This window comes from Apus apus, chromosome 15 (genome assembly GCF_020740795.1).
Source record: "Apus apus isolate bApuApu2 chromosome 15, bApuApu2.pri.cur, whole genome shotgun sequence".
In the NCBI taxonomy this organism is placed as follows: Eukaryota; Metazoa; Chordata; class Aves; order Apodiformes; family Apodidae; genus Apus; species Apus apus.
In genome coordinates, this window is record NC_067296.1 from 1,557,133 (window position 1) to 1,582,197 (window position 25,065).

Below are 25,065 nucleotides of genomic sequence, written 5' to 3' on the forward strand. Positions count from 1 at the left end.
GAGGTGCCCCTGGCTGTAGAGCTGCAGTCTGGTGGCACAGCTGGCCTACATCCAGCAGTCTGTGCTTGCACAGTTTCCAAGCCTCCCCTTTGTCCACCCTCCCTGCCCTTTTCTGATCTGAAGTGAGGACCTTGGCCTTTTCAGTCCCTCCTCATCTGGCAGCTGCTGCGTCCGTGGGTCACTTGAACTCTCTGACCTCACTATGTCCTTCTTGAGACCAGAGCAGCCTGCAGCCCCGTGGCCAGCACTGACTGAATGTCTGAGCTGCCATGCACGCTGAGCTGATGGCTTCAGGGAGCTGCTGGCCATGACTCTGAGCTCCTTCCTGAGCTGTTCCAGGTTCAGCATCATACAGGGCTGTGCACCATGTTTTCTTACACTGAAGTTCACCTGCCACTTATTTGTCCATTTGCTCAGTCCTGTGAGGTCCTCCTGGACTTCCTCACCTTCAGTGAGGTATCCAACCACTTGATGGAGCTGAGGATCCTCTGCAAGCCTGGAGGTTTCACTGCACCCCTCCAAGCCTGAGGTCACCCATGGGGTGAGAACCAGTCCCAGCACCAGTCTCTGGGGTCTCCCTGCAGGCTCTTACCATGATGAAAAGTGACCATCAAGCCCCACCCTCTGCATCCTTTGCTTTCACCAGCTCAGTCCATAACAAGACCTTTCCTCCATGCCCGTGGTGACTTATTTTTTTAAAAGGCTTTGCTGCAGAACCTTGTCAAAAGCTGTTTGAAAACCCAAACCCATGTAGTAACTGGTCCCTTTGTCCACGTGCTCACTGGCTCCCTCACCAAGCTCCAGCAGGTCTGTGGGGCAGGGCTGAGCTTTACAGCAGCCCTGCTGACCTGCTTCCAAGAGGCTGTGCTTTTCCAGGCCACCAGGAATCCTGTTCTTCCCAGCACACTCTGCCCTGCCCCAGGATGGAGGTCAGCTCCAGTAGTATCTGGGCCTCAGGATTGTGTCCAGAGCCCTCTCTGCAGATGGGATCATACTGGAAAGCTCCCAGTCCTCAGCAAAGCAGCCTTTGTGGTGGCCCTGGCACCCAGGAGTGAAACAGGTCTCAGTGTCACCAGCATCAGCAATTGATGCAAAAAAATTCCCTGGGGTTCTCTGCCATGGTCTTGCCATCACTGAAGGCCCCTTTGGACCCAAGGGTCTCACATGGACCCACCAATTTCCTAACTGCCAGTGCAGCACTTTTGCAAGCTGTGGTCATCTTGGCTTTCTTGGACTGCTCCTTGGCAGCTCTTTTTGCCTGAGTGCTGCATTTTTACACAGTCACCATTCCTGAAGCTGAACACCCACGTGCTGCATTGATTCAGGCTTCTCTCTCCCACGACAGGGTTCAAATGGTGTGGTGAACATCATGACAGGCTCTGCCACTTCCCCCTCTGGAGCTGAGTCTCGTGCATCCCTCCAGACCACATCCTGAACAGCATCTTTTCCTGTGGCTCAAGCAACTGAAGGCTACTTAAGTAATCTTTTCTTGCCACCAAAAAGTTTTTCCCCACAGCTGATCCCAGTGAAGCATTACCTGGGTGTGGGTCTGGTGGGTGACATCCCCACTGTTGTACCTGCCCTCGTTTTGCAGCCTCTGCAATCTCAGGCACCTTTCCTGGTCCCGTGATCCCATCCCTGGTCACCACCACTCTTCTGATCCCAGGGACTTGTACTGTACTTTTATGACTAGACTCCTGAGTGTTCTGCCACCTGCAGATCCTTCCCACGGTGTTTTCACACACCGTGCTGTCCTTCACAAAGAGGGCAGCTCCCCAGGACAGACTGCTCTGATATTTCTCTGAGTTTGGTGCCCTGGCAATACTTCATTCTCCCTCCAACAGGTCTCCTTGAACACTGCTCTCCCTTTCCCTTTTCCATCTCCCAGCCAGCACATGCTGGACCCTTGGTCTGCCAGTGTCCTCCTCAGTGCTGCAGCTCCAAGTTGCACCTTCTCCTCTGCTTCTGACCCTGTCATCTCTGAGCGTGGAGGTCTCACCTTATCAAACCCTGGCAGTGAAAGCTGGAAGGACCTGCTTGAAGCTGGGCATGTAGGGTCTCTATATAAACAACAGGGTGAGCAGTGTCTGGTGGCATTTTTGACCATCCTAAAACATGTCCCTAAGAACAAGGGAGTGAATCACTGCCTGGAGGCATCTGTCCATCTCCACTGACTGCAGGGGTGAGGATTAGAGAGCTGAGAGCACTCCTTTTTGAACGGCTAAAGCTGAGCATGTGGCAGCTGGACTGGACTCCACAGCAGGAGGAAAATCCCATTTCCCTGTGCCCAGAGTCAGGGAATTGCTTGAAACACAGCCTGGGTGCTTCCCTCTGCTGCTCTGGGGCAAGGGTCTGGGGTGTGATGTGTTCTCTTTCCATAGATCTCTAGATAGCTGAAACTTCTTGAGTTCTGAAAGATAATGATTCTGTTGAATAGGGTCTTACAGCTAATTCTTTGCTGTCCCAGTGAGCATGGGGTGTTCTGGAGTGAAAGAAGGTCCCTCCCTGTGGGATTTGTTCAAGAGTGGTCAGAGACACTCCCACAGGAGAACGTCAGGAAGCCTGCTGCTGGCTACACTGCAGCCTGGCACCATACCCAGCACAGCAGATGTTTAGATGACTCTCCCTGCAGATGGGAAACCTCCATTCAAAGGGTGAGAATCATTACTGAGCAAAGCCAAAGATCCAGCTTGGATCCAGGAGTATTTTGGGATGAGCCAGGAAAGAGGGTCAGAGGGTTCTTACCCACGGGCAGGTTTTACAGTTCAACAATCTCCTGTGCAAGGATCAGAGGTTTCAGAACCCCCAGGGTTAAATGTTGTCTGTGCTGCTTTGTGTTTGATTTGCCACAGGAGAGGTTTTCCCACCATGGTTGGCTCCATGGAACCCTCTGGCAACAGGTTGTGCAGTTTATGTTTCATGAGAAGAAGTGATCCTTTGTATTTAATTAGACCTACTGCTAGATAATTATATTTGATGCCCCCAAACTCCCATAGCCTGGGAACAGTAAATCCCTGTTTCCTGTTCCCTTTCTTGACTGCATCCCCAATTTTGACCTCCTCCATTATAATCCCTCATGTGAATCAGCTCTTCTCCAGCTGAAGTATCCTCAGCTCTTTGGTCAATTTGTGCAGCAGAACTTCTGTGAGATGAGTTGACCAGAACTGCATGAAGTGGCTGAGGTATCCCCACCCCCTGTGCTTTAGCTTCTTAGGATAATGATGACTTCTGCCTTCTCTCAGTCCCCCAGTTCCTAATCTGCTCTTTGCCTTTTTGACTAGTGCTGGACATCCAAGTGATCTTTTTTGTTTAAATGTCCATGGGAACCCTGACCTCTTGCTTAGTGTTAATATATCATAGAATCCCAGACTGGTTTGGGTTGGAAGGGACCTTAAAGATCATCCAGTCCCAACCCCCCTGCATGGGCAGGGACACCTCCCACCAGCCCAGGCTGCTCCAAGCCCCATCCAACCTGCCCTTCAACACTGCCAGGGATGGGGCAGCCACAGCTTCCCTGGGCAACCTGGGCCAGGGTCTCACCACCCTCATGGTGAAGAATTCCTTCTTAATGCCTGATCTAAATCTCCTCTCTTCCAGTTTTCATCCATCCCCCTCATCCCATCCCTCCCTGCCCTTGTCCCAAGCCCCTCCCCAGCTTTCCTGGAGCCCCTTCAGGCACTGGAAGGTGCTCTCAGGTCTCCCTGGAGCCTTCTCTTCTCCAGGCTGAACACCCCAACTCTCCCAGCCTGGCTCCAGAGCAGAGCTGCTCCAGCCCTCCCAGCATCTCTGTGGCCTCCTCTGGACTCATTCCAGCAGCTCCATGTCCTTCTTATATTAGGAACACCAGAATGGGACCCAGCCCTGCAGGGGGGCCCAGCAGAGCAGAGCAGAGGGGACAATCCCCTCCCTGGCCCTGCTGCCCACACTGCTGGGGACACAGCCCAGGACACGGGTGGGTTCTGGGCTCCAGCTCACAGTGCTGGGTCGTGTTGGGCTTCATCGACCAACACCCCCAGGTCCTTCTCCTCAGGGCTGTTCTCAACCCATTCTCCACCCAGCCTTTATTTATGCTTGGGATTGCCCTGACCCAGGTGCAGAGCCTTGCACTTGGCCTTGTTGAACTTGGTGCAGTTTCCTGAGCAGAGAACCCACCTGAGAACTTGTCAATACACAGAGACCATCAGGGATTGTGCAGCAGTTTGAATTTACTGACATTGAGTTTTGTCCATCATTTGGTCACTAATTCACCCCAGACCATGAGATCCTCTTGCAGCTTCAGATTATCCAGATTTCTTTTGACCACTCACAATGATTCTGTCCCAAGCTCTGAGCTTGGGCTGTTTCTACCATTTTTGAGGACTTTTCTGAATGCACTGAACAGCAACAACCCCAGCACAAAAACCTGTGGGATTCTACTGGGGTAAATTAAGACTATTGCTAACATTTGTATCCCATCTTTAATCAACTGTTACACCTCAGGAAGATCTTCCTTCATCCTCCAGGATCATTTTTCTGAGTCCTTGCTGAACGACCGTGTCAAAATCTCTTTGAACATTCAAGTAACCCAACTTCAAGCAGATCATCCACATCTGAGTGGTTGCTGCCTCCTTCAAAGAGCTGCAGGAGGCTTTTGAGGCAGGGCTTCCTTCCACACAAATATGCTGAGTCTTCAGCATGATGATTATAGTTATTTATGCATCTAATCCTTTTGCTCCCTATTTGCTTCTACCAGTCTGTGCAGTATGGAAATCAGACTGGCTTGTTTGTCCTTTTCCAGGAGCTCTTTAGAAGGTTCACATTTACTACTTTCCATTCCTCTGCTACTATGCTCAATTTTAAATGATAGGTTATTTGGGTAATAATTGGAAAATTGCTGACTTCAGGCTTTCAAGGCTGTTTCCTTGAATATTTGCCTTTAATGTGCCTTTTAACTGCAGTGACTTTGGGGATGGTTTAAAATGTTTTTATTTTGATGGGGACATTTTTCTCTGAGACCCTAATATAGCATCTTTAAACAATCTTCGTGTGGCCTCAAGCATTTAACCTTTTTGGTTACTCTTTTAAATTGCTTTTAATAGCATTCCTCACTCTGTCCTTGAAGTGTTGCTGTTGTGGATTATTTTGATCCTGAAAGAATGTTTGATATGGGTACGTCATGATTATTTTTTTTTTGCCCAGTGGCCTTTCTAAAGAACCTTTCTGAACTGGTCATGTTATTCTTCCTCTTGTTGGTTTTCTGGTTAGCTTCTCAAAAAAGCAGCAATTTTTAGTGTCTCAAATGCAGTTTCTGCACCTCTCCCAGTCATGGTTCCCTCACAGCAGAGGCTGTGACTGACCCTCTGCTTTCTGCACCTGAGCCTCTCGGCACTTCATGCAATCCCAGGATGGTTTGGGTTGGAAGGGACCTTCAAGATGATCAAGTTCTATCCCCCTGCATGGGCAGGGACACCTCCCACCAGCCCAGGCTGCTCCAAGCCCCATCCAACCTGCCCTTCAACACTGCCAGGGATGGGGCAGCCACAGCTTCCCTGGGCAACCTGGGCCAGGGTCTCACCTCCTTCACACTAAAGAACTTTATCCTCATGTCCAACCTGAACCTCCCCCCTTGTCCTCTCTCTACAAGCCCTCAGACCCAAAAGTCTCTGCTGTCCTTCATCCCAGTGAGCAACTCACTCCTCATTCTTTGCTGCCATCCTGCCTGAGCACGGAGCCATCTTGTGCTGCCTGGTCCTGTGGACACCAACACAGTTTATTTGGTTTGTACAGCCTGGGAACAGTCACCATGCTGGCCATCAGTTGTCTCTTCTCCAGACTCAACATCTCCTGTTCCTCAGAGGATTCAAGTTGAGTGAAGGGATTACGTGTCTTGCAGGCCACAGTGTAGTTCATACCCCCCCAGGATGTTTGCTTTTTCCCCAGCACTGACACTACACAGACATGTTTTCCTTGAGCTGCTGCCTGCTCGTTCTCCAGCCTGCACTTGTGCACCTGGTCCTGACTGCCTGGAGTGGATCTCCTTTTAATTTTCCTGTTGAGCTGCATCCATTTTTTTCAGAACCTTTTTCAACCCCCTACCTGTGCAGTCCCTCTCCCCTGGATGTGATTTGTGCATTCAGTGAGTGTTACACTCTCCCCATATTTAAGCTGCTCATGAAGATATTGGGAAGCACCACAGCCAAGATGGGAGATTCCTCTAGAGTTTCCATAAATCACAGGACCACAGAATCATCCTGGTTGGAAAGGACCTTGCAGATCAAGTCCAACCATAACCTAAAGCCACCAACCACCAACCATAACCTAATCTACCTGTTCAGTGCTTGACAGTTCATCCTTGACAGGAACTCCAGATGTCTGGTCTCTGCATCTTCTCTTACAGAGGAATATTTTTCTGCTCTGTCCTTGACTATCCTGGTATTCAGTGTCTTTTAATTCTCCAGCTGGAAGAAGGGGCTCTTTTCTCCTCAAATACATGCTCAAATCATGCCTGAAATCCGTTTTCAGTCTCCAGTTCCATCTCTAGCCACCAGATTCTCTCCTCTGTGAGCCCCACATGCAGTATGACAGGCATGCAGCACAAGGAATACATATATGAACATTTTCATGTTGAAGCCCAGATGCTGAGACTGTTGTTTTCTGTGCTGACATTTTCCTTAATAGTTTAGTAAAAGCCCTTTTTATTTTCCAAAGTACTCCTGGCAAGCTGAACTCTCTCTGATACGTTGCTGCCTGTTGGTATGAATCAGACTTGGGTCTGGAGGGATTTCTAAGTAGGGGAACCAAGCTCACTGCTCTTACCTGGAACTGCTGTAGGCAAATGACTTTAGACCCCTCAGCTCTTTTGTGTTTATTGATTAAACATTTCCCTGTGTTTTCCACCTTTAATATTGTATTTCCTCTGAATGAAGGAGAAAACAGAGTTCACTGAGACATCTGGGAAAAGCAATAATCTAAAATCCAAGATATAATTATGTATCTAGTTGTTTAGTGTTCTCCTGGACACCAGAGGAAGGGTTTGTTTCTGTGAGCATTTAATTCACATAAGGGAGTGAAGGAGATGGAGAGATGTACTAGTGCAGCTGATGAGAGGAGCCTCAGGGCAAATGGGGCTGGTGCTAAACAGGATCCTGAGCAGGAAAACTAGAGGTGAGGAGTAGAGAAGAGAGGTGATGTTGTCAGCATGAAAGGGGGTTCAGTGGCACTTCGAGTTGCCTTGGAGGAGATTGAATTTCTCAGCTCAAAATGGAAGATGGTCCAAGTGTCAGGACGTGTCCAGCCCCTGGCACAGGGGGGAGGGAGCTCATCATTTGCCACATCGTCAGGAGAGAAACTCAAGGTTTGGGGTTAAAGCTGAGATGGCAGCTGAAACTGAACCATGAGGGGAGAAAGTTGAGAGGGTTTCAAGAGCTCTGCACCAGGCTTCAGTGCAGAGGAAGAAAAAACCCAACACGTAGGTGTTTGGTGAAGGGAAGGTGAAGCTGCCTGGGTCTGAAGCTGGAGGAGGCTTGGAACTTCTGTGAAAGGAAAGTGCTCATCTTCTCAGTGTCCTGTCCCAGGCAAGAGGAAAGAGCCTTTAGGAGAAAGTTCCAGATCTAACTTGAACAGTCACCTCAAGAAAGAAGCTATAATTACAGAATCACAGAATCTTAAGAGGTTGGAAGGGACATCAAAAGATCACCCAGCCCAACCCCCCTGCCAGAGCAGGGTCACCCAGAGCACATCACACAGGAACGTGTCCAGGGGGGTTTGAATGTCTCCAGAGAAGGAGACTCCACAGCCTCTCTGGGCAGCCTGTCCCAGGGCTCTGTCACTCTCACAGGAAAGAAGTTCTTCCTGATATTCACATGGAACCTCCTGTGCTCCAGTTTGCACCCACTGCCCCTTGTCCTGTCACTGGACATCACTGAACAAAGCCTGGCTCTGCCCTCCTGACACTCACCCTTTACATATTTGTAAACACTGATGAGGTCACCCCTCAGTCTCCTCTTCTCCAAGCTCAAGAGACCCAGCTCCCTCAGCCTTTCCTCACCAGGGAGATGTTCCACTCCCTCCAGCATCTTTGTGGCTCTGCCCTGAACTCTTTCCAGCAGTTCCCTGTCCTTCCTGAACTGAGGGGCCCAGAACTGGACACAATACTCCAGATGTGGCCTCACCAAGGCACAATAGAGGGGCAGGAGAACCTCCCTTGACCTACTAACCACCCCCTTTCTAACCCACCCCAGGCTCCATTGGCCTTCTTGGCCACAAGGGCACATTGCTGGTCATGGTCATCCTCCTGTCTACCAGGACCCCCAGGTCCTTCTCTCCTGCAATTAAGCAGAAAGTGAGTGCAGAAGGAATGGAGAGCAGGCTGTGGGCAGGGGCAGGCCAGGCTGGCTTGTTCAGCCAGGAGGTGAGGGACAGGGAGCTTGAGGAGCACACCAGTGCTGGCAGGGGGAGTCCTCAGGGGTGTGAAGAATAAGTGAATCCAGAAGAGACAAGACATGCTGCTGCCAGGAGGGATGAGGGAACTGAAGGGGGATGCCCGAATCCACTGGATACATTGGGCTGGTTTTCAGAAAAATGAAGATGAAAAGTGAGGGGTGGGAAGGATGTTGAGAGCCCGGGAGCAAGCCTGGAGAGCTGGCTGCCCTGAGGTCGGGTTGTTGCTGCCTAGCAGGGGGTGTCACCTGAAGGGAAAGGGGTTGGGTGGTGCCTGGCTCAGCAGGTGGCAGAAGGGGGGCTCGGGGGGTTGGGACACGGGCGGGAAGGGGCAGGAAGGCGCTGAAAATGAGCGCAAGAGGCTGCTCGGAGGAGCCAAAAACCTGCTGCAAACGCGTGTCCCACCCGCTGGGGCTGAGGCTGAGCCCGGGTCCCGCGGGGAAGGGCTCTGGGGGCAGGACAAGGGACGGAGGGACACGCGGGACGAGGGACAGAGGGACACGGGGGACAAGGGACAGAGGGACACGCGGGACAAGGGACAGAGGGACACGCGGGACAAGGGACGGAGGGACAGAGGGACACGCAGGACGAGGGACAGAAGGACAGAGGGACACGCGGGACAAGGGACAGAGGGACACGCGGGACGGGGACCCTGCGGGGCCGGGCTGGGGGCTGCGCTCCCGAGCCCGGGGCTGTTACTCCATCTCCTGGCCACGGGCTGAGCTGCAGGGGCTGCCCGGGGGTCCCTGCCCCGCGGGCTGAGAGCAAGGCAGGCAGAGACCCCATCCCCTGCCAGGCTTCCCGGAGCCGGGGAGTCATAGCACCGTGGAACCCCAGCCTGGTTTGGGTGGGAAGGGACCTTCAAGATCATCCAGATCCAACCCCCTGCATGGGCAGGGACACCTCCCACCAGCCCAGGCTGCTCCAAGCCCCATCCAACCTGCCCTTCAACACTGCCAGGGATGGGGCAGCCACAGCTTCCCTGGGCAACCTGGGCCAGGGTCTCACCACCTTCACACTAAAGAATTTCCTCCTCAATCTCACCTCAATCTCCCCTCTTCCAGTTTTAATCCATCCCCCTTGTCCTCTCCCTCCCTGCCCTTGTCCCAAGCCCCTCCCCAGCTTTCCTGGAGCCCCTTCAGGCACTGGAAGGTGCTCTCAGGTCTCCCTGGAGCCTTCTCCTCTCCAGGCTGACTCCAGACACTTGTTCCCCAGGGTGATTCAGACCTGGGCGTCTCTCCGTGCAGCAGTTTGTCATGGAAAAAAAACAGTGGCAGAAAAATCCTCCTGCTTTTAGAAACCCAGAGGAGCTTTCAGCATCTCCAGTGGCTGCAGTGAGGAGCTCCACAGCCTGGCTGGGAGCTGTGTTGTGCAAGGAAGCCCCTCTTCTTGTCTGCACTCAAACTGTGACCTGTTCAGTCAGTGCCTCATTTTTATACCAGAAGAAGAGACCAAAGTACGATCATTCCTTGGCTGTTTCCTTCATGGAAGAGAAGACCTTTGTCAGTTTGTGATGATGGGAAAAGCCTTGGCTGGCAAGGCCACATCGTGGCAACCTGTGCTATGGCAAGGAGACCACCAGGGAGACTGGGGTGGTTCCTTCCAGGTCCTGACTCCTAGGATCCAGTGGGGCTTGGCCTGGAGAAAGAGCCCCAAGAGGCATCAGCAGCAGGGACACCCATGGAGGGAGGAGGTTGTTGCTGGGTGTGAGGCTGCTCCTGTGACTGGTGTGGGTGAGAGGAGCTGGCTGGTGTCCCCACCTGGTGTGTTTCTGCAGGGAGGCAGCACCTGGGGCACAGGGTGCTGGGAGGGCACAGAAGGTGGAAGTCACTTCACCCAGGGAGGGAAGGAAAACCCAAGCAAGACCTGTTGTTTACCTCCCGCTAAGGTGAGGCCAGAGGCCTTGAGGGGAGCTCTTGTGATGTTTCCTGCTTGACCATTTGAGTCTGAGACGTATTTTTTGTGGGTGGTGTGGTTTTATGGGGTGGGGTGGTTGTGGGTTTGTTTGTTTGTTTGTTTGGTGGTGGTTGTTTGGGTGTTGTTGTCCCTCCCCCTGCCCTGGGGGGGATGGTTGGACGAGGTGATTTTTAGAGGACTTTTCCAACCACGATGATTCTGTGGTTCTATGAGAGGTCCCAGGCAGGAGGAGGAGGAGAAACCTCACCAGGTGCCCCCTCTTTGCAGGCTGCAGTGGGGCCAGATGGGGAGGGATGGCCCTGCTGGAGGAGAGGAGAGGAGAGGAGAGGAGAGGAGAGGAGAGGAGAGGAGAGGAGAGGAGAGGAGAGGAGAGGAGAGGAGAGGAGAGGAGAGGAGAGGAGAGGAGAGGAGAGGAGAGGAGAGGAGAGGAGAGGAGAGGAGAGGAGAGGAGAGGAGAGGAGAGGAGAGGAGAGGAGAGGAGAGGAGAGGAGAGGAGAGGAGAGGAGAGGAGAGGAGAGGAGAGGAGAGGAGAGGAGAGGAGAGGAGAGGAGAGGAGAGGAGAGGAGAGGAGAGGAGAGGAGAGGAGAGGAGAGGAGAGGAGAGGAGAGAGTGCTCAGCCCTCTGTGTGCCTCTGGGGTTGTGTGTGTCTGTGAGGGGAGCAGGTCCTGAGGTGGGACGTGGCCAAGGGGCAGCTCCAGTGTGGACACTGGCTGTGAAGGGAACACCAGCAGTGCCCCTGGGATAGACACCTTGGACAAAGTCAGTACAGGACAGCTCCCTTATCTGGACTCCTGGATTTCTTCCAAGAGCTCCCACAGCTTTGTGGGAGATGACTTCCCTTTGTGAAACCTGCCTCTCCAATTGTATCCCATTTACCTAGATGGCCACTAATTGTCCTCTTTAGAAGAGTCTCTACTCATTTGTGCTGTGCAGTTATGAGACTTAATGGTCTGGAACATTAAAAAAATTACATCACATTAGTAATTTTCCACTCTTCTGACAACCAAGGCACTTTCAAGTGTGAGATGACACCTCCTGGTTGGTAGTTGAGCAATTTCATCCTTGCATTCCTTTGGCACCCTTGGGTTAATGTTACCTGGCCCTGCCAGTGTGGTACTGGCTGCTTTGCTGATATGTTTTTTAATCTCCTCTGCAGAGATTTCAACATGAGACTGATCACTCCTCATGTCTCACCTGAATCTCCCTCTTCCAGTTTTCATCCATCCCCTTCATCCCATCCCTCCCTGCCCTTGTCCCAAGCCCCTCCCCAGCTTTCCTGGAGCCCCTTCAGGCACTGGAAGCTGCTCTAAGGTCTCCCTGGAGCCTTCTCTTCTCCAGGCTGAACACCCCAACTCTCCCAGCCTGGCTCCAGAGCAGAGCTGCTCCAGCCCTTGGATCATCTCTGTGGCTCCTCTGGCCTCACTCCAGGAGCTCCATTTAGCCATCCCAGCTATTTCTGTTGTTGTTTTGTTTTGTCTTTCCCTCATGCTTCTCCGTGAGCTACGTGCATTTGCTTTGAGCCTCCACAAAGGTTTTTCAGTCTTTTGCTACTTCTTCATTCTTACTTAATTCACCTGTTTTAATAGGAAGCAGAAGAGTTTTGTTCTTTTTATTTTATGTTGCTCTGTGGGGGGAGGGGGGGCTGTTGTGTGCTGAGTGTAAACATCGTGGTTTACAATAAAACCAACCCAAAAACAATAAAATGAACCAGAACAACTGCTCAGGAACAAGCCAAGAGCTGGTTTTCCTGCAAAAAGTTCCCAAATAGCTGTTTTGTGAAGAAAACCTTGATGAGATCTCAAAACATAGTACCAGTATCTTGTCCTGAAATGACATTTACTTGAGAATAACCAGGATCTCCCATGAAAGTTGCTGTCCTGTCATTTCTGTGATTCCATCCTGCTCTTGGCAAAGTCAGTATCTTGCTTTAGCAGCTGAACCTGCAGCCCTGAGCTGGTGCTTCCATCTGGGAAGGCTGTTTTATTTAACACAATTAGTCTGCTCCTCTGGTTTGACCATAGAATAAAAGAATCAGCTGATGACTGGGATCACCAGGAGCCTGGGGAGCCTCCTCTGTGAGATGAGCTTCCCTGTTTAATCTAGGAAAATGAAGATTGTGAGAACTAATTAAGTTACCATTTTGGCATAAACAACAGGTGGGGTTAAGCAGATAAGGCAGATGTGCAGAGTGTAAGTTAGTGGAAGTTCTTTCCCCAGCTGGGGCAAAACCAAATTCATTTTCAGGTGGAACACAACAAGCTCCCAGAAACAATCCCAAGACCTTGTGCTGGGAGAGCAGGGCCTGGGCTGGCTGAGCACAGGACTCTGACTCCATGCATCCCTTCTTGGCTGGCCAGGGAAAGATGGGAAGGGTCTGGGGAATCTCACAGCGAGACTTACAAAGAACATCATCAGCCTCCCTGTCCTGAGGTCTTCCTGTGGGGCTCTGGAGACCTCTGCTCCTCCAGGCAGTGCCCTGGGTTCCCATCCCTCACCCTAAGTGGCTCTTTCAAGTCCATCCCGTGTTGCAAATGTTAAGGAGATGAGAACGTGGCTCCTGCTGAGGCAAGGGCAGAGAGCAGGAGACCAGGCATGCCTTGATATCCCCCCTTGATACCTCCTCACCCTCTGTGGAAGATGTGGTTGCAGTGTCCTGTGCTGGGCAAATGCTGAGCCAGAAGGTCTGCAGCACAGGTAGGGCAGAAACAGCCTCCAGTGCCCCCTGCCTCACACCCCATTGTCCCCCAGCCACCTCCAGTGCCCCCTGCTTCACACCCCATTGTCCCCCAGCCACACCACTCCCTGCCCAGGCTGGCCACCCAGGGATACCTGGGGGGGGAGTGGGAAGCTGTGGTTCCTCACTGCTGGGCAGAGAGAGCTGGCAAGGGGAAGCTGGAGAAGAATCAGAATTGTCAGGGTTGGAAGGGAACCTCTAGAGATCATCTAGTCCAACCCCCCCTCCCTGGCTAAAGCAGGATGCCCTGGAGCAGATCCCAAAGTAACACATCCAGGTGGGTCTGGAATGTCTCCAGAGAAGGAGACTCCACAGCCTCCCTGGGCAGCCTGTCCCAGGGCTCTGTCACCCTCACAGGAAAGAAGTTTCTCCCCATATTTCCAGGTCAGTTCCCATGTTCCAGGTGTGCCCGTTGCCCCTCGTCCTGTCCCTGGGCACTGCTGAGCAGGGTCTGGCTCCAGCCTCCTGCACCCACCCTCAGATACTCACAGGCATTCAGAAGGTCTCCCCTCAGCCTTCTCCTCTCCAGGCTGAACAGCCCCAGCTCTCTCAGCCTTTCCTCATCAGGGAGATGCTCCAACCCCCCAACCATCTTTGTTGCCCTCCCTGGACTCTCTCCACCAGTTCCCTGTCTCTCTTGACCTTGGGAGCTCAGAACTGGTCCCAGTTTCCAGCTCTGGCCTCCCCAGGGCAGAGCAGAGGGGCAGGATCACCTCTCTCCACCTGCTGGCCACACTCTTCCTCATGCACCCCAGGGTTCCTTGGCCAGGAGGGCACATTGAAAAGACCTGAACACGGTGCTGTGCTTTTTGGGCAGGGACCAGTTGCTGCTCCACATCCCCCATGAGGGTGAGAAAAAACCTCTGGTATTACTTGTTCCCTGCTTATCTTTCCCTACAGCCCACTAGATCACCAACCTGAAATTAAAAGACCCCTTTGGGGTTGTTCTTTTGCAATGAGGCAAGGACTACATCCATCTGTGCAAGCCTTCTCAAACTTCTGGGCGTCAGACCCAGTGTTGAGGACATCCCTGGGGTAGCAGCATCACTCATGTTGAGCTCACTGCTGGGCATCCTGGCACTCTGTGACCTGCAGTTACAGGGCAACTACAGACCTGTCAGTCTGACCTCGGTACCAGGGAAGGTCACGGAGCAGATCATCCTGAGTGTCATTAGAAGACATCTAGAGGACAACCAGGGGATCAGGCCCAGTCAGCAGGGGTTTATGAAAGGCAGGTCCTGCCTGACAAACCTGATTTCCTTCTATGACCTGATGACCCGACTGTTGGAGGAGGGAAAGGCTGTGGATATTGTCTGTCTGGACCTCCAAAAAGCATTTGACACCGTTCCCCAAAGAACTCTCATAAAAACCTGGCTGCTCAGGGCCTGGATGAGCACACGATCTGTTGGACCAAGCACTGGCTGGACGGTTGGGCCTGGATAGATTGGATCATTGGGCTCATGTCAATGGTCTGGGCTTCAACAAGGTCAAGTGCTGGGCCCTGCACTTGGGCCACAGCAACCCCAGGAACGCTCCAGGCTTGGGGAAGTGTGGCTGGAAAGTGTCTGGCAGAAAAGGACCTGGGGGTTCTGATTGATCAGCGGCTGAACATGAGCCAGTGTGTGCCCAGGTGGCCAAGAAAGCCAGTGGCATCCTGGCTTGTATCAGGAATAGTGTGGCCAGCAGAAGCAGAGAGGTGATTGTCCCCCTGTGCTCAGCACTGGTGAGGCCACACCTGGAGTGTTGGGTCCAGTTTTGGGCAGTTCAAGTCAAGAGAGATCTCGAGGTGCTGGAGTGAGGACAGAGGAGGCAACAAAGCTGGGGAAGGGCCTGGAGAATAAGTCTGATGAAGAACACTTGAAGGAGCTGGGAATGTTTAGTTTGAGGAAGAGGAGGCTGAGGGGAGACCTCATCAGTCTCTACAACTACCTGAAAGGTCATTGTAGAGGTTGGTGCTGGTCTCTTCTCACAGGTAATTAGTGACAGAACAAGAGGGAAGGGCTTCAAGCTGCAACAGGGCAGTAGGAACAATTTTCTCACAGCAAGAGTGGTCAGACAATGGAACAGGCTGCCCAGGGAGGTGGTGGAGTCACCATCCCTGGATGTGTTTAAGGGTTCTTTGGATGTGGTGTTGGTGGATGTGGTTTAGGGGAGAACTTTGTAGAATAGGGATGGTGGTTGGACTGGGTGATCCCAAGGGGCTTTTCCAACCTATGATTCTATGTGGGTTTGTTTTTTCTTTTTTTCACAGTTTCACCTGGCTTTGCAGCCAAGTCCACACCAGCCTGGCCACCCACTTCCGAGGGCAGATTGTTGCAGAGTTTGAGAAGGAATTCCGGTACTTGTACGCAGAGTCCAGGGCCGTGACCAGCTTCTGCCTGCCGGGTCCTGGGGCCTGCCCCTCTTCCCAGGACACCTCCAAAGCTGCCAGCTCCCTTCTGAAGCCCACACAGGTGAACGACACCGAAACCTCCAGCCCCTCCAGCAGCCTTTCCAATGTGAGCATCAGAAGCATTAAAATGTCTCCCTTCCTGAAAAACCCCAGCTGCAACGTGCACCAGGAAAAGCAAGATTCAAGCTCTGACTCTGGTACCAAGAAGGGGAATGGAGACCCCTCCCTCAAGCCCACTTGCCCCAAGCAGCAAGGAGAACCACCCGACTCACGGAACAGCCCTCCAAATAAACCCACCCCAGCCTTGTATCACAAATCCAACCTGCTGACCCCGAGGACATTCTTGCAGGCAGAGCCTTCCCCTGCCCTGAGCTCCAACAAGCCTGCTCGTCAAGGGGACAGCAAGGCCAGCAGCAGCCCCTGCTCCCCTGTGCCACAGGAGCAGACCTCGCAGACCCCTTCGGAAGGCGCCAGCAGCAACGGGGCCAGCACGAAGCAGAAAGGGCCAACTGCCCCCTCTGGGGAACCAGCAGCAGAAACTGACACCACCTTTCACGGGGCAGAAAAAAGACAGAGTCCCAGGCAAGGAAAGCTGGACCTGCTGTCCCCCTACGGCCAGTTCAAGCGAGATAGGAAGCCTGTAGTTCCCTGCTACGATAAGCTCCCCCAGGAGATGCTGATGGAGAAGAACAGTGCATACGGGGCGGAGAAAAGGATGACTCTGGGGCACAGCAAGCTGGATCTGATCACCAAGTACAACAAGCTAAAATCTAAGCACATACACAGCAGGTTCGAGCTCTGAGCTGGGCCTCCAGGTGTCCTTGGGTCTGGTGGTCAAGTTGTTGCTTTTCCCCACCCTAGCTGGGGCTTAAAATCAACATACGGGTGGCAAATTAGCCTTGTTCTTATTAAAAGGTGTCTGTGCTGGTTCTAATAATGCAGATGAGGGGGTCAGGTGAGACTAGCAAGATTTTCAGATCCAAGATCGTGGCAAGAGAGAGCAAATGACATCAGCTGAATCCAGACTTTGACGTGCTTTATGCAAGAACCGTTTTCCCCCCAAACTTGTGGCAAAACCACTGCTGCAGCTGGGGGCTGCTCGGCCACCGTGGCCTTCAGGGTGACCCCAGGTCCTGAGTTCCTCTCCCTGTCTCCAGGTGTTGAAGATGAGGTGGTCGAGGGCGGGTAACGGTGTTAAAATAAAGGAGCTGCGGTGGCAGGAGCTGTGGTGGGTCCCTGGTGGGGAGGTGAGACCCCCGGGCATGGCCAGGGCCCCTCTCTGCTGGGCTGGGCTGGGCCGGGCCAGGAGGGGACGGGGGGCAGGTCTGGGGCACGCGGGGGGGAGCAGCACGAGTGGGAGCAGCACGAGTGGGAGCAGCACATGGGGGGGATCAGCACAGGAGTGGCCTCTGTGCAAGGGCTGTGTCTGAACACGGGGGGCAGCAGGAGCGGGGGGGCAGCAGGAGCGGGGGGGCAGCAGGAGCAGGGGGGCAGCCCCGCAGAGTGGGGGGGCAGCCCCGCAGGGGGGGGGCAGCCCCGCAGAGGGGGGGGCAGCCCCGCAGAGGGGGGGGGGCAGCCCCGCAGGGGGGGGGGGCAGCCCCGCAGAGGGGGGGGGCAGCCCCGCGGCCGGAGCTGCGGGACGGGCGGTGCGGGTGCAGAGCCGGTGTCAGACCTGGGGGCTGCACGGGGGGCACGTCCGGGCAAGGGTCGTGCCCAGGGCGCTGCCGGGCGGGGGCGGGTCCCGGTCCCGGTGCAGGTCCCGGTGCAGGTCCCAGTCCCGGTGCAGATCCCGGTCCCGGTTCAGATCCCGGTCCCGGTGCAGGTCCCGGTGCAGGTCCCGGTGCAGATCCCGGTCCCGGTGCAGATCCCGGTCCCGGTTCAGATCCCGGTCCCGGTGCAGATCCCGGTCCCGGTGCAGATCCCGGTGCAGATCCCGGTGCAGATCCCGATGCAGATCCCGGTGCAGGTCCCAGTCCCGGTTCAGATCCCGGTCCCGGTTCAGATCCCGGTTCAGATCCCCCCCCCCCCCCGGGCTGGGCGCCCCCTGCGGCTCCCGCGGTCCTCCCGGCCGGTGGGTGGCGCTGTCGCCGCCAGGGCCGCTCTGCCCCGCCCCTCCCGCCGCCGGAAGCGGAAGGGGCTCCGCCTCGTGCGCGGGTGGGGCTGCCGGTGCCGCCGCGGCCCGTTCCCGCTGCCGCTCCTCCCCCGCTGCCCGCCATGGCTGTCCGCGCCAGCTTCGAGAACAACAACGAGCTGGGCTGCTTCGCCAAGCTGACCAACGCCTACTGCCTCGTGGCCATCGGCGGCTCCGAGAACTTCTACAGGTGAGGGCCCCGCGGCCCGGCCCCCCCTCCCCCCCGCGGCCCGGCCCTGACCGCCCCTCTCCTTGCAGCGTCTTCGAGGGGGAGCTGTTCGGGACCATCCCGGTGGTGCACGCCTCCATCGCCGGCTGCCGCATCATCGGCAGGATGTGTGTGGGTAGGTGCGGGGGGCAGGGAGCGGCCCCGGGGGGCCTGGCTGCGCGGGGACCCCCGCCTCGGGGGGTCAGTGCTTGGAGGGGCCAAGGTGGAAAAGCTGAACGTGGCTCTGCGGGCCGGTGGGTCAGTGCCCGGGCCGGTGGGTCAGTGCCCGGGCCGGTGGGTCAGGGCCCGGGCCGGTGGGTCAGTGCCCGCGCTGGAGGGGCAGAGCCCGGGGAGGTGCTCGTGGGTGTGCAGGTCAGAGCCTTTCATCTGTCCCGGGCTGCTGGGACCCCCAGGCAGATCAGCTTCTGGCTGGAGCTGGCACCCGTGAGAGGAACGTCCATGTCCCTGCATCCCCTGCTTTGCCTCGGAGCAGCTAATGGGGCAGGCAGCACCTGCACCTCCCCTGGGGCTGCTGGTGTCCCCAGGGGAAACTCCCAGCCCGGGAGTTGCACTGAGAACCTCAAGCTTCATTGAATTCTGATCAACAGGGGGTTAAAGGCAGGGCCATCAGCCCCTTCTGCTCCCTGCTCCTTCCTGCCCTTCCCCATCCCTCTGCTGGGGACGTTATTCCCCTCGGGAGGAGCAGGGGGAGGGGGGGGGCAGTGCCCACCGTGAGGACCAGGCAAGCAGGGAACCTTGTGGAAACGGTATTTTTTTTTTGTTTGTTTGTTTGTTTTTCCCGGGGGGGGGGTTGTGTGGTTTTAGGAAACAGGCACGGGCTGCTGGTGCCCAGCAGCACCACAGACCAGGAGCTGCAGCACATCAGGAACAGCCTCCCCGACTCGGTGCGCATCCAGCGGGTGGAGGAGCGGCTGTCGGCCCTGGGCAACGTCACCGCCTGCAACGACTACGTGGCCCTGGTGCACCCAGACCTCGACAGGGTATTTTGTCTTCCTCCGGGGCTGGGGAACCTGCCCCCCCAACACACACCTCCCCCCAGGCTGCTGGGAACCCCTCCTGTGCTGCAGGGAATCCTCTCTGGGGAAGGGAGCGGGGGGTGGAAGTGTGGAGCGGGTGTGAGGGGCAGCTGGAATCCTGCTGCTGGGAATGTCCAAGGTGCTGCTGGCCTGGCAGGCTCTGCAGCCTTGTGAGGCCTTTCTCAGCCTGGAGACAGGAGGGCTGAGGGGGAGACCTTCTCTGCAGCTGCCTGAGGGGAGGTTAGAGTGAGGTGTGTGTGTGGGGGGGGGGTGTCGGTTTGTTCTCTCAAGGAACAAGTGATGGGATGAGGGGACGTTGCCTCAAGTCGTGCCAGAGGAGGTTTGTATTGAATGTTACAAGTTTCTCCACTGAAAGGGTTGTCAGGCACAGCCTGACTAGGGAGGTGGCTGAATCCCCATCCCTGGAGGTGGTTCAAAGCCTCGTAGATGTGGTGCTGAGGGACGTGGGTCAGCAGCAGACTTGGTAGAGTTGAATTAATGGTTGGACACAATAATCTTACAGGTCTTTTCCAATCAGAACATTCAGTGAGCACAGCTGTAGTCACAAGCTGCTGCTGCAGTGTCTAGTGGCTGAAACAGGCCGTGGTTGTGGGGGTGAGTGTGTTTACTGAGGGAGGGAAAGAAAAACGGAAGCTCTTGTATGAAAATGGAAATCAGGGCAAAGGAGACAAAGCTGTTGCTGCTCTGTGTTTGAGGCCTGATGAGGGAGAGGTGTGTCCTGTGGCTACAGGCAGGAAAGGTCTGTGCAGTCTTTCCTTTCACCTTGTGCTCAAGGGGATGAGGAAAGTGGACTTGGTGTTACGAGTGGGAAATAAGAGGGGCAGGGGGAAGGTAATGATCTTGGCAGCAAATTTAGGGAAGGGGAAGGGTAAGGTGAGGTGCCCAGAGGGAGAAATCAAAGCGATTCAGAGTGAAAACCTGGAGGGGAAGGGAGTTCCTGGAGTTACAGAGAAGGGTCAGACAGGTCTGTCAGTGGTGTGACAGGAGAGGGCTGGTGCACAGGGAACACCCAGAGAGCAGGGACTGACCCTGTGCTGTGCTGCCAGCACCCTGGGAACAGAGGGCACAGAGAGCAGGGTGTTCCTCAGCAGGGCTGTGCTGCTGGGCTCAGATCAGGTGGCCCAGTTCAGGGAGCACTGGGAGGGGCTGGGGAAGGGTTGGGTGGTGCTTGGATTGCCAGGGTGGGGGTTGGGTGTGCAAGGGGAGTGTCCCTGCAGGAACAGCTGGACTGCAATTGCTGTGATCCCAGCTTGCTGAGGACTTTGTTCTCTCTTCCTGTTTTCAGGAGACAGAAGAGATCTTGGCAGATGTCCTGAAGGTTGAGGTTTTCAGACAAACGGTAGCAGATCAGGTGCTGGTAGGAAGTTACTGTGTTTTTAGTAACCAGGGAGGAATTGTGCATCCCAAGACATCAATTGATGACCAGGATGAGCTGTCTTCTCTGCTCCAGGTCCCACTCGTGGTAAGGCATTTCTGGGCTGTGTTCTGTCTTGCCTTCCAACCTCTTCTCAGTTTTAATGTTTCTGCATCTCCTGGGCTTCTAGATCCTGTTTTCTCTGCAGAGCTGCTCCAGGTGGGACATAAAGTCACAGAGTGGTCAGGGTTGGAAGGGACCTCATCTAGTCCAACCCCTGCCAGAGCAGGGTCACCTACAGTAGATCCCACAGGAACACATCCAGATGGGTTTGGAATGTCCCCAGAGAAGGAGACCCCACAGCCTCCCCGGGCAGCCTGTCCCAGGGCTCTGTCACCCTCACAGTACAGAAATTTTTCCTTATGTTTCACTTGAACATGTGACTCAAAACAGGACAAGCTGAGACATTTTCTCAGTCTTTTCTGCTGAGCACCAATGTTTGCTCTGCTGGGATTATGGAAGTTGTGCTGATAAATACATAGAGAATGTGATTGTGGTTTGGCAGGATTTTTTAAAACTTAAGTAATAAATCCTGACCCTGCTCAATTGGGTTTGTGAATTTCCCTTTACCATAGAATCCCAGACTGGTTTAGGTTGGAAGGACCTTAAAGCCCATCCAGCCCCAACCCCCTGCATGGGCAGGGACACCTCCCACCAGCCCAGGCTGCTCCAAGCCCCATCCAACCTGCCCTTCAACACTGCCAGGGATGGGGCAGCCACAGCTTCCCTGGGCAACCTGGGCCAGGGTCTCACCACCCTCATGGTGAAGAATTTCCTCCTCATGTCCAACCTCAATCTCCCTCTTCCAGTTTTCATCCATCCCCCCCTTGTCCTCTCCCTCCCTGCCCTTGTCCCAAGCCCCTCCCCAGCTTTCCTGGAGCCCCTTTAGGCACTGGAAGCTGCTCTCAGGTCTCCCTGGAGCCTTCTCTTCTCCAGGCTGAACACCCCAACTCTCCCAGCCTGGCTCCAGAGCAGAGCTGCTCCAGCCCTTGGATCATCTCCATGGCTCCTCTGGCCTCTCTCCAGGAGCTCCATGTCCTTGTTCCCTCCCTGTCAGGTGGATCTCGCCGAGTCTCACACAACTTTCTCTCCAGAGATTTCAGCCTGTCCGTTTATCTTTTTATTGGGAATCTCTCTAACTTTGTTGAGGGCAGAAACCTTGACCTTTTCAGGAGTGTGAGTTGAGTCCCTCCACTCCGGGCTTGTGGTGCAGGGCTGTGCCACGTGGTGTTGCTGCCCTGCTGACTCCAGCTGCTCTCCCCAGGCCGGGACGGTGAACCGCGGCAGCGAGGTGATCGCGGCGGGGATGGTGGTGAACGACTGGTGCGCCTTCTGCGGGCTGGACACCACCAGCACGGAGCTCTCTGTCATCGAGAGCATCTTCAAGCTGAACGAGGCTCAGCCCAGCACCATTGCCACCAACATGAGAGACTCCTTGATTGACAGGTGAGGAGGCTCCAGCTCTGTCTGGTCGGGATCAACAGAGGCAGGATTTTACCGCCGCGCTCCCGGTTCCCGGAGCGCAGCAGCACCGGTGACCCTGCTCTGAGGCTCTGCTGCCCAGACCAGCCCGTGCCTGTTGCCTTTCCAGCCTGGCAAGTCAGCAGCCACTAGGCCAGCTTCCCTTTTCCCACAGACCCTTGTGTTCCAGGAAGGGAAATTTTGACTGGGCTGTTGTGAGGGGAGGTTTAGAACTGGCTGCGCTGATGTTTTGAGACGCCCTCTGCACTCCCTGGCACTCACCTCTGCATCCTCTTTCTGTTTCCTTTTTAGCTTGACATGAGCAGTGTTGGTCCCTGCTTCCCAGAAAGCTCCTAAGGAGCAAGATGTCAAGATGCACTTTGGATCTCAGACACCCAGACCTTCTGATGTTTCTGCAGGCCTAGCCCAAGGCTTCAAAACCCACTTTTTGTAGTGATTTGTAAGCTAAGTGTTATTCCAGAACCTGACAACTCGTGTACGCGAATTACAAACAAGGAATGCTCTCTCTGCCCTTGCTGACATGTTCCAGTTCTTCAGCTTTCTCATTCTGTGGTGCTGACTGAGCCCCTCAGCTTAGCCTGCAATATTTATTCTGGTGGCTCTAGGATATTGACCATTAGAGATTATTTTGCCTTAAATAATTCATCAGTGTCCTGCTGCACAGCAGCCTGTTCACACATGGCATTGCCCTCTCGTCCCACACTCTTGCACTCCTTTTTCTGCTGTAAGTGGACTTGAGAGCTCCTTCTATGTCCAAGAGCTCCTTCTGTGTCCAAATTTAAACCACCTTGTCTTGACTTTCCTTGGAGACCAAGGTCAAGTAACAGGGTTGTAACCAGTTCTCCCATTGTCACATGTGCCACGTCAAGAGCTCTGTCCATGTCAGGGAGTGATGATGAGGAAGAGGAGCTGCAGCTGCTTTCAGGTACAGGATAGTCCTCTACCTGTTTCTGAGCAGAGCTGTTGCTCCCTGATCTCTCATCTCAGTTGCTTTTCCCCTTGCCTGGTGCAGCTGTGCTGAAGGCACAGCAATGTCTTCACTTCCCATCCTCAGGGGATGTGGAAGCTCCTTGCTGCCCCACAGCAGCTCTCAGCTCCTCGCTGCAGCTCAGAGCTGCTGGTGCTTTGTTGGGGTGCACTGACCTTCCCTGGCACTGCCTCCAGTCTCCTTGGAGCACAGCTCAGTGGGGAAGGGCTGGAAGGTGCCTCCTGGGGCTGCCTCGCAGGGTCTGACTGTCCTGCCAGCACGTGGTCATCAGCTGTGAAACCAGGGAGCCTGGAGGTGTCCTCTGTAACTTGCTTTTGTTCTTTCATTCCAGTTGATAGGAAGGAATCCTGGTTTCTGTTGGTCTTGGTGTGTGTTACATGTAAAAAAAAACCAAAAAAAACCCCATCCAGTCTGTGTGATCCGGACCCTTTGATAGGAAAGATACTGGGACTGTCTTGGGGGTTGTGATCTGCCAAAGAGCTGGGCAGCACTGCAGGGTCTGCTGCCTGCTGGGGGACCTGCCACAGCAGCTCTGAAGCCTGGGAACTGGGGAGGTGGGAAATGTGATCCCTGCTCTGAACAAGGGTTTGTGGGAATTCTGGATGAGTAAGATGGACCCGTGTACAGGGGAAACTAATAAAGGAGGGAAGAAGTAGAAACATGGATACGTGGTATCATGGGAGTATAACCTTGGTGGGTTAATGGCAAGTCAGGTCTCCCAGGAGAGATGGGCTGATGGTTGGACTTGATGATCTTGAAGGTCTTTTCCTGCCTTGATGATTCTATGACTCTGTAAGAGCTGTGGAGGCCTTAGAGGAGTCCCTGGGGGTGTGGAGAAGGGCTGCTCTCGTGGTTTCTCTGTTTCTAGAGGCATTTGGCAAGTTGTGCCAAAGGCTTTCAGGGACCCTGGGTGAGTGATCCCATGAATGAGGGAAGCCTCTTTACATGCTTGAGGGTGGGTGGGGGGGGGGAAATAATCTAACTGGTAAGATTTATCCAGGAGTCTCACAGGGAACTGCTGGGAGCCATGGTGTCCAGTGCTAGTGTGTCCTGGTTAGGAGAGGCAGTGGGTGAGTGCAGGGAATCTTGCCCATAATGACTGTGACTAGTAAGGCTGAGGCTGCTGGTTGATCCAGAGGAAGGTTCAGTGCAGCTGGAGTGGACTTGGAGCCTGTTGTGGTTGAAGATCTCAATTTCAAACCTGCTGCAATTATCTGTAGCTCCAGAAGCAGCTTGACCTCCAGCACCATGTGCAGATGAGCTGCAAGTGTTGCAGAGTGGTTGCCAAGCTTGTCTATTTGTAGGTAAAGTTGGTCTACTTTGTTGTTAAATTTGGGTTCTTCTGTAAACTAAAAACTCCAGAAGAAGCCAGGGGAAGGGGGGGTGGGATTCCTGTGCTACTGTAATGACTTCCCACAAGAACCTGTGTGGCAGTTGGGACCTGTGAGAACAAGGGTGTGAAACGGGGATGGAGCAACAGCAGCTCAGGCGGGGGGGGGGGGGGGTCACACGTGGCAGGCTGTGGTGATTACATTAATTAAGCATTACATGGCTTGGGGCACTTAGAAGAGCTCTGTGCAACACTCGGGTGGACCTTTGTATGTGCTTTGTGATGGGGGATGTTAAATGTGGGGAGTGGGGACCCCACTGCATCCAGGCCCCCTGCCCAGCCCAAAACATCTCCCTTTGGCCAGAAGGAAAGGAAAAAAAAAAAATAGCAACAAAAACCAGGCATTTCTCCAGGTTGTAAAGTTGTTGGCTTGTTTTTAATGATGGCTGTTGGGAGTTGCTCAAAGGTTGGGGCTATCCCAGTCCCAGAGAAGATGGCAGCAGATGAGTGTGATGGTGCCATGTGGCTGTGGTGTTCACTGTGCATCCTACCACACCTAAAGGACACAGAGGGAGTAGCATGGGGGGGGAGGGGGGTGTCTTAATTACTATCTCTGATTTCATTTGGTCCTTTGCACTCCTTCACCCATCATGAGACATTATCACATTTTTACTTTTCACTACAATTCAAAGTTCTGCATCTACCAGCCTCTGACTGACTCTGTAATATGTCTGTAATAGTATTTTTTTTTTATGTTTAAACACAATAAACAGCTTGGCTATGGAAATCAGTTATGAAAGACAAAAGTATAGTTTGAGACCACATGAGATGCAGTCCTAGTGGGCTTCACCAGAAGTATCTATTTGTCCATCCTGCTTCACCACAGCAGTAGTTGAGGACTAGTTAAAAACTCAGAATCCTAACAATCCTTCTGCTCCTTCCTTCCTCAGCCTGCTAATGAGGAATATTTTTAGCATGGTTGTCAGCCTTGGA

At 54.1% G+C, this 25,065-nt stretch overlaps 2 protein-coding genes across 3 annotated transcripts in view; both read left to right on the forward strand.

Annotated features, from left to right (window-relative positions):
• The window catches only part of FAM83C (family with sequence similarity 83 member C), a 31,714-nt gene extending 15,451 nt beyond the window's left edge, over positions 1-16,263 (forward strand). Inside the window, 1 exon segment of the mRNA XM_051633489.1 lies at positions 15,321-16,263. Within this exon segment, the coding sequence (XP_051489449.1) occupies positions 15,321-16,263 (943 nt within the window).
• Positions 16,264-17,602: 1,339 nt separating this feature from the next.
• EIF6 (eukaryotic translation initiation factor 6) lies at positions 17,603-22,270 on the forward strand. Of its 2 annotated transcripts, XM_051632829.1 has the most exons (6): positions 17,603-17,782; positions 17,851-17,936; positions 18,626-18,801; positions 20,144-20,320; positions 21,537-21,718; positions 22,046-22,270. In XM_051632829.1, the coding sequence occupies exons 1-6, from the start codon at positions 17,676-17,678 to the stop codon at positions 22,053-22,055; spliced, it is 738 nt and encodes a 245-aa protein (XP_051488789.1). In that variant the 5' UTR covers positions 17,603-17,675; the 3' UTR covers positions 22,056-22,270. The 2 variants fall into 2 exon arrangements, with proteins under 2 accessions (XP_051488789.1, XP_051488790.1); XM_051632830.1 differs by lacking the exons at positions 21,537-21,718; positions 22,046-22,270 and adding an exon at positions 20,403-20,763.
• The last annotated feature ends 2,795 nt before the right edge of the window (positions 22,271-25,065 follow it).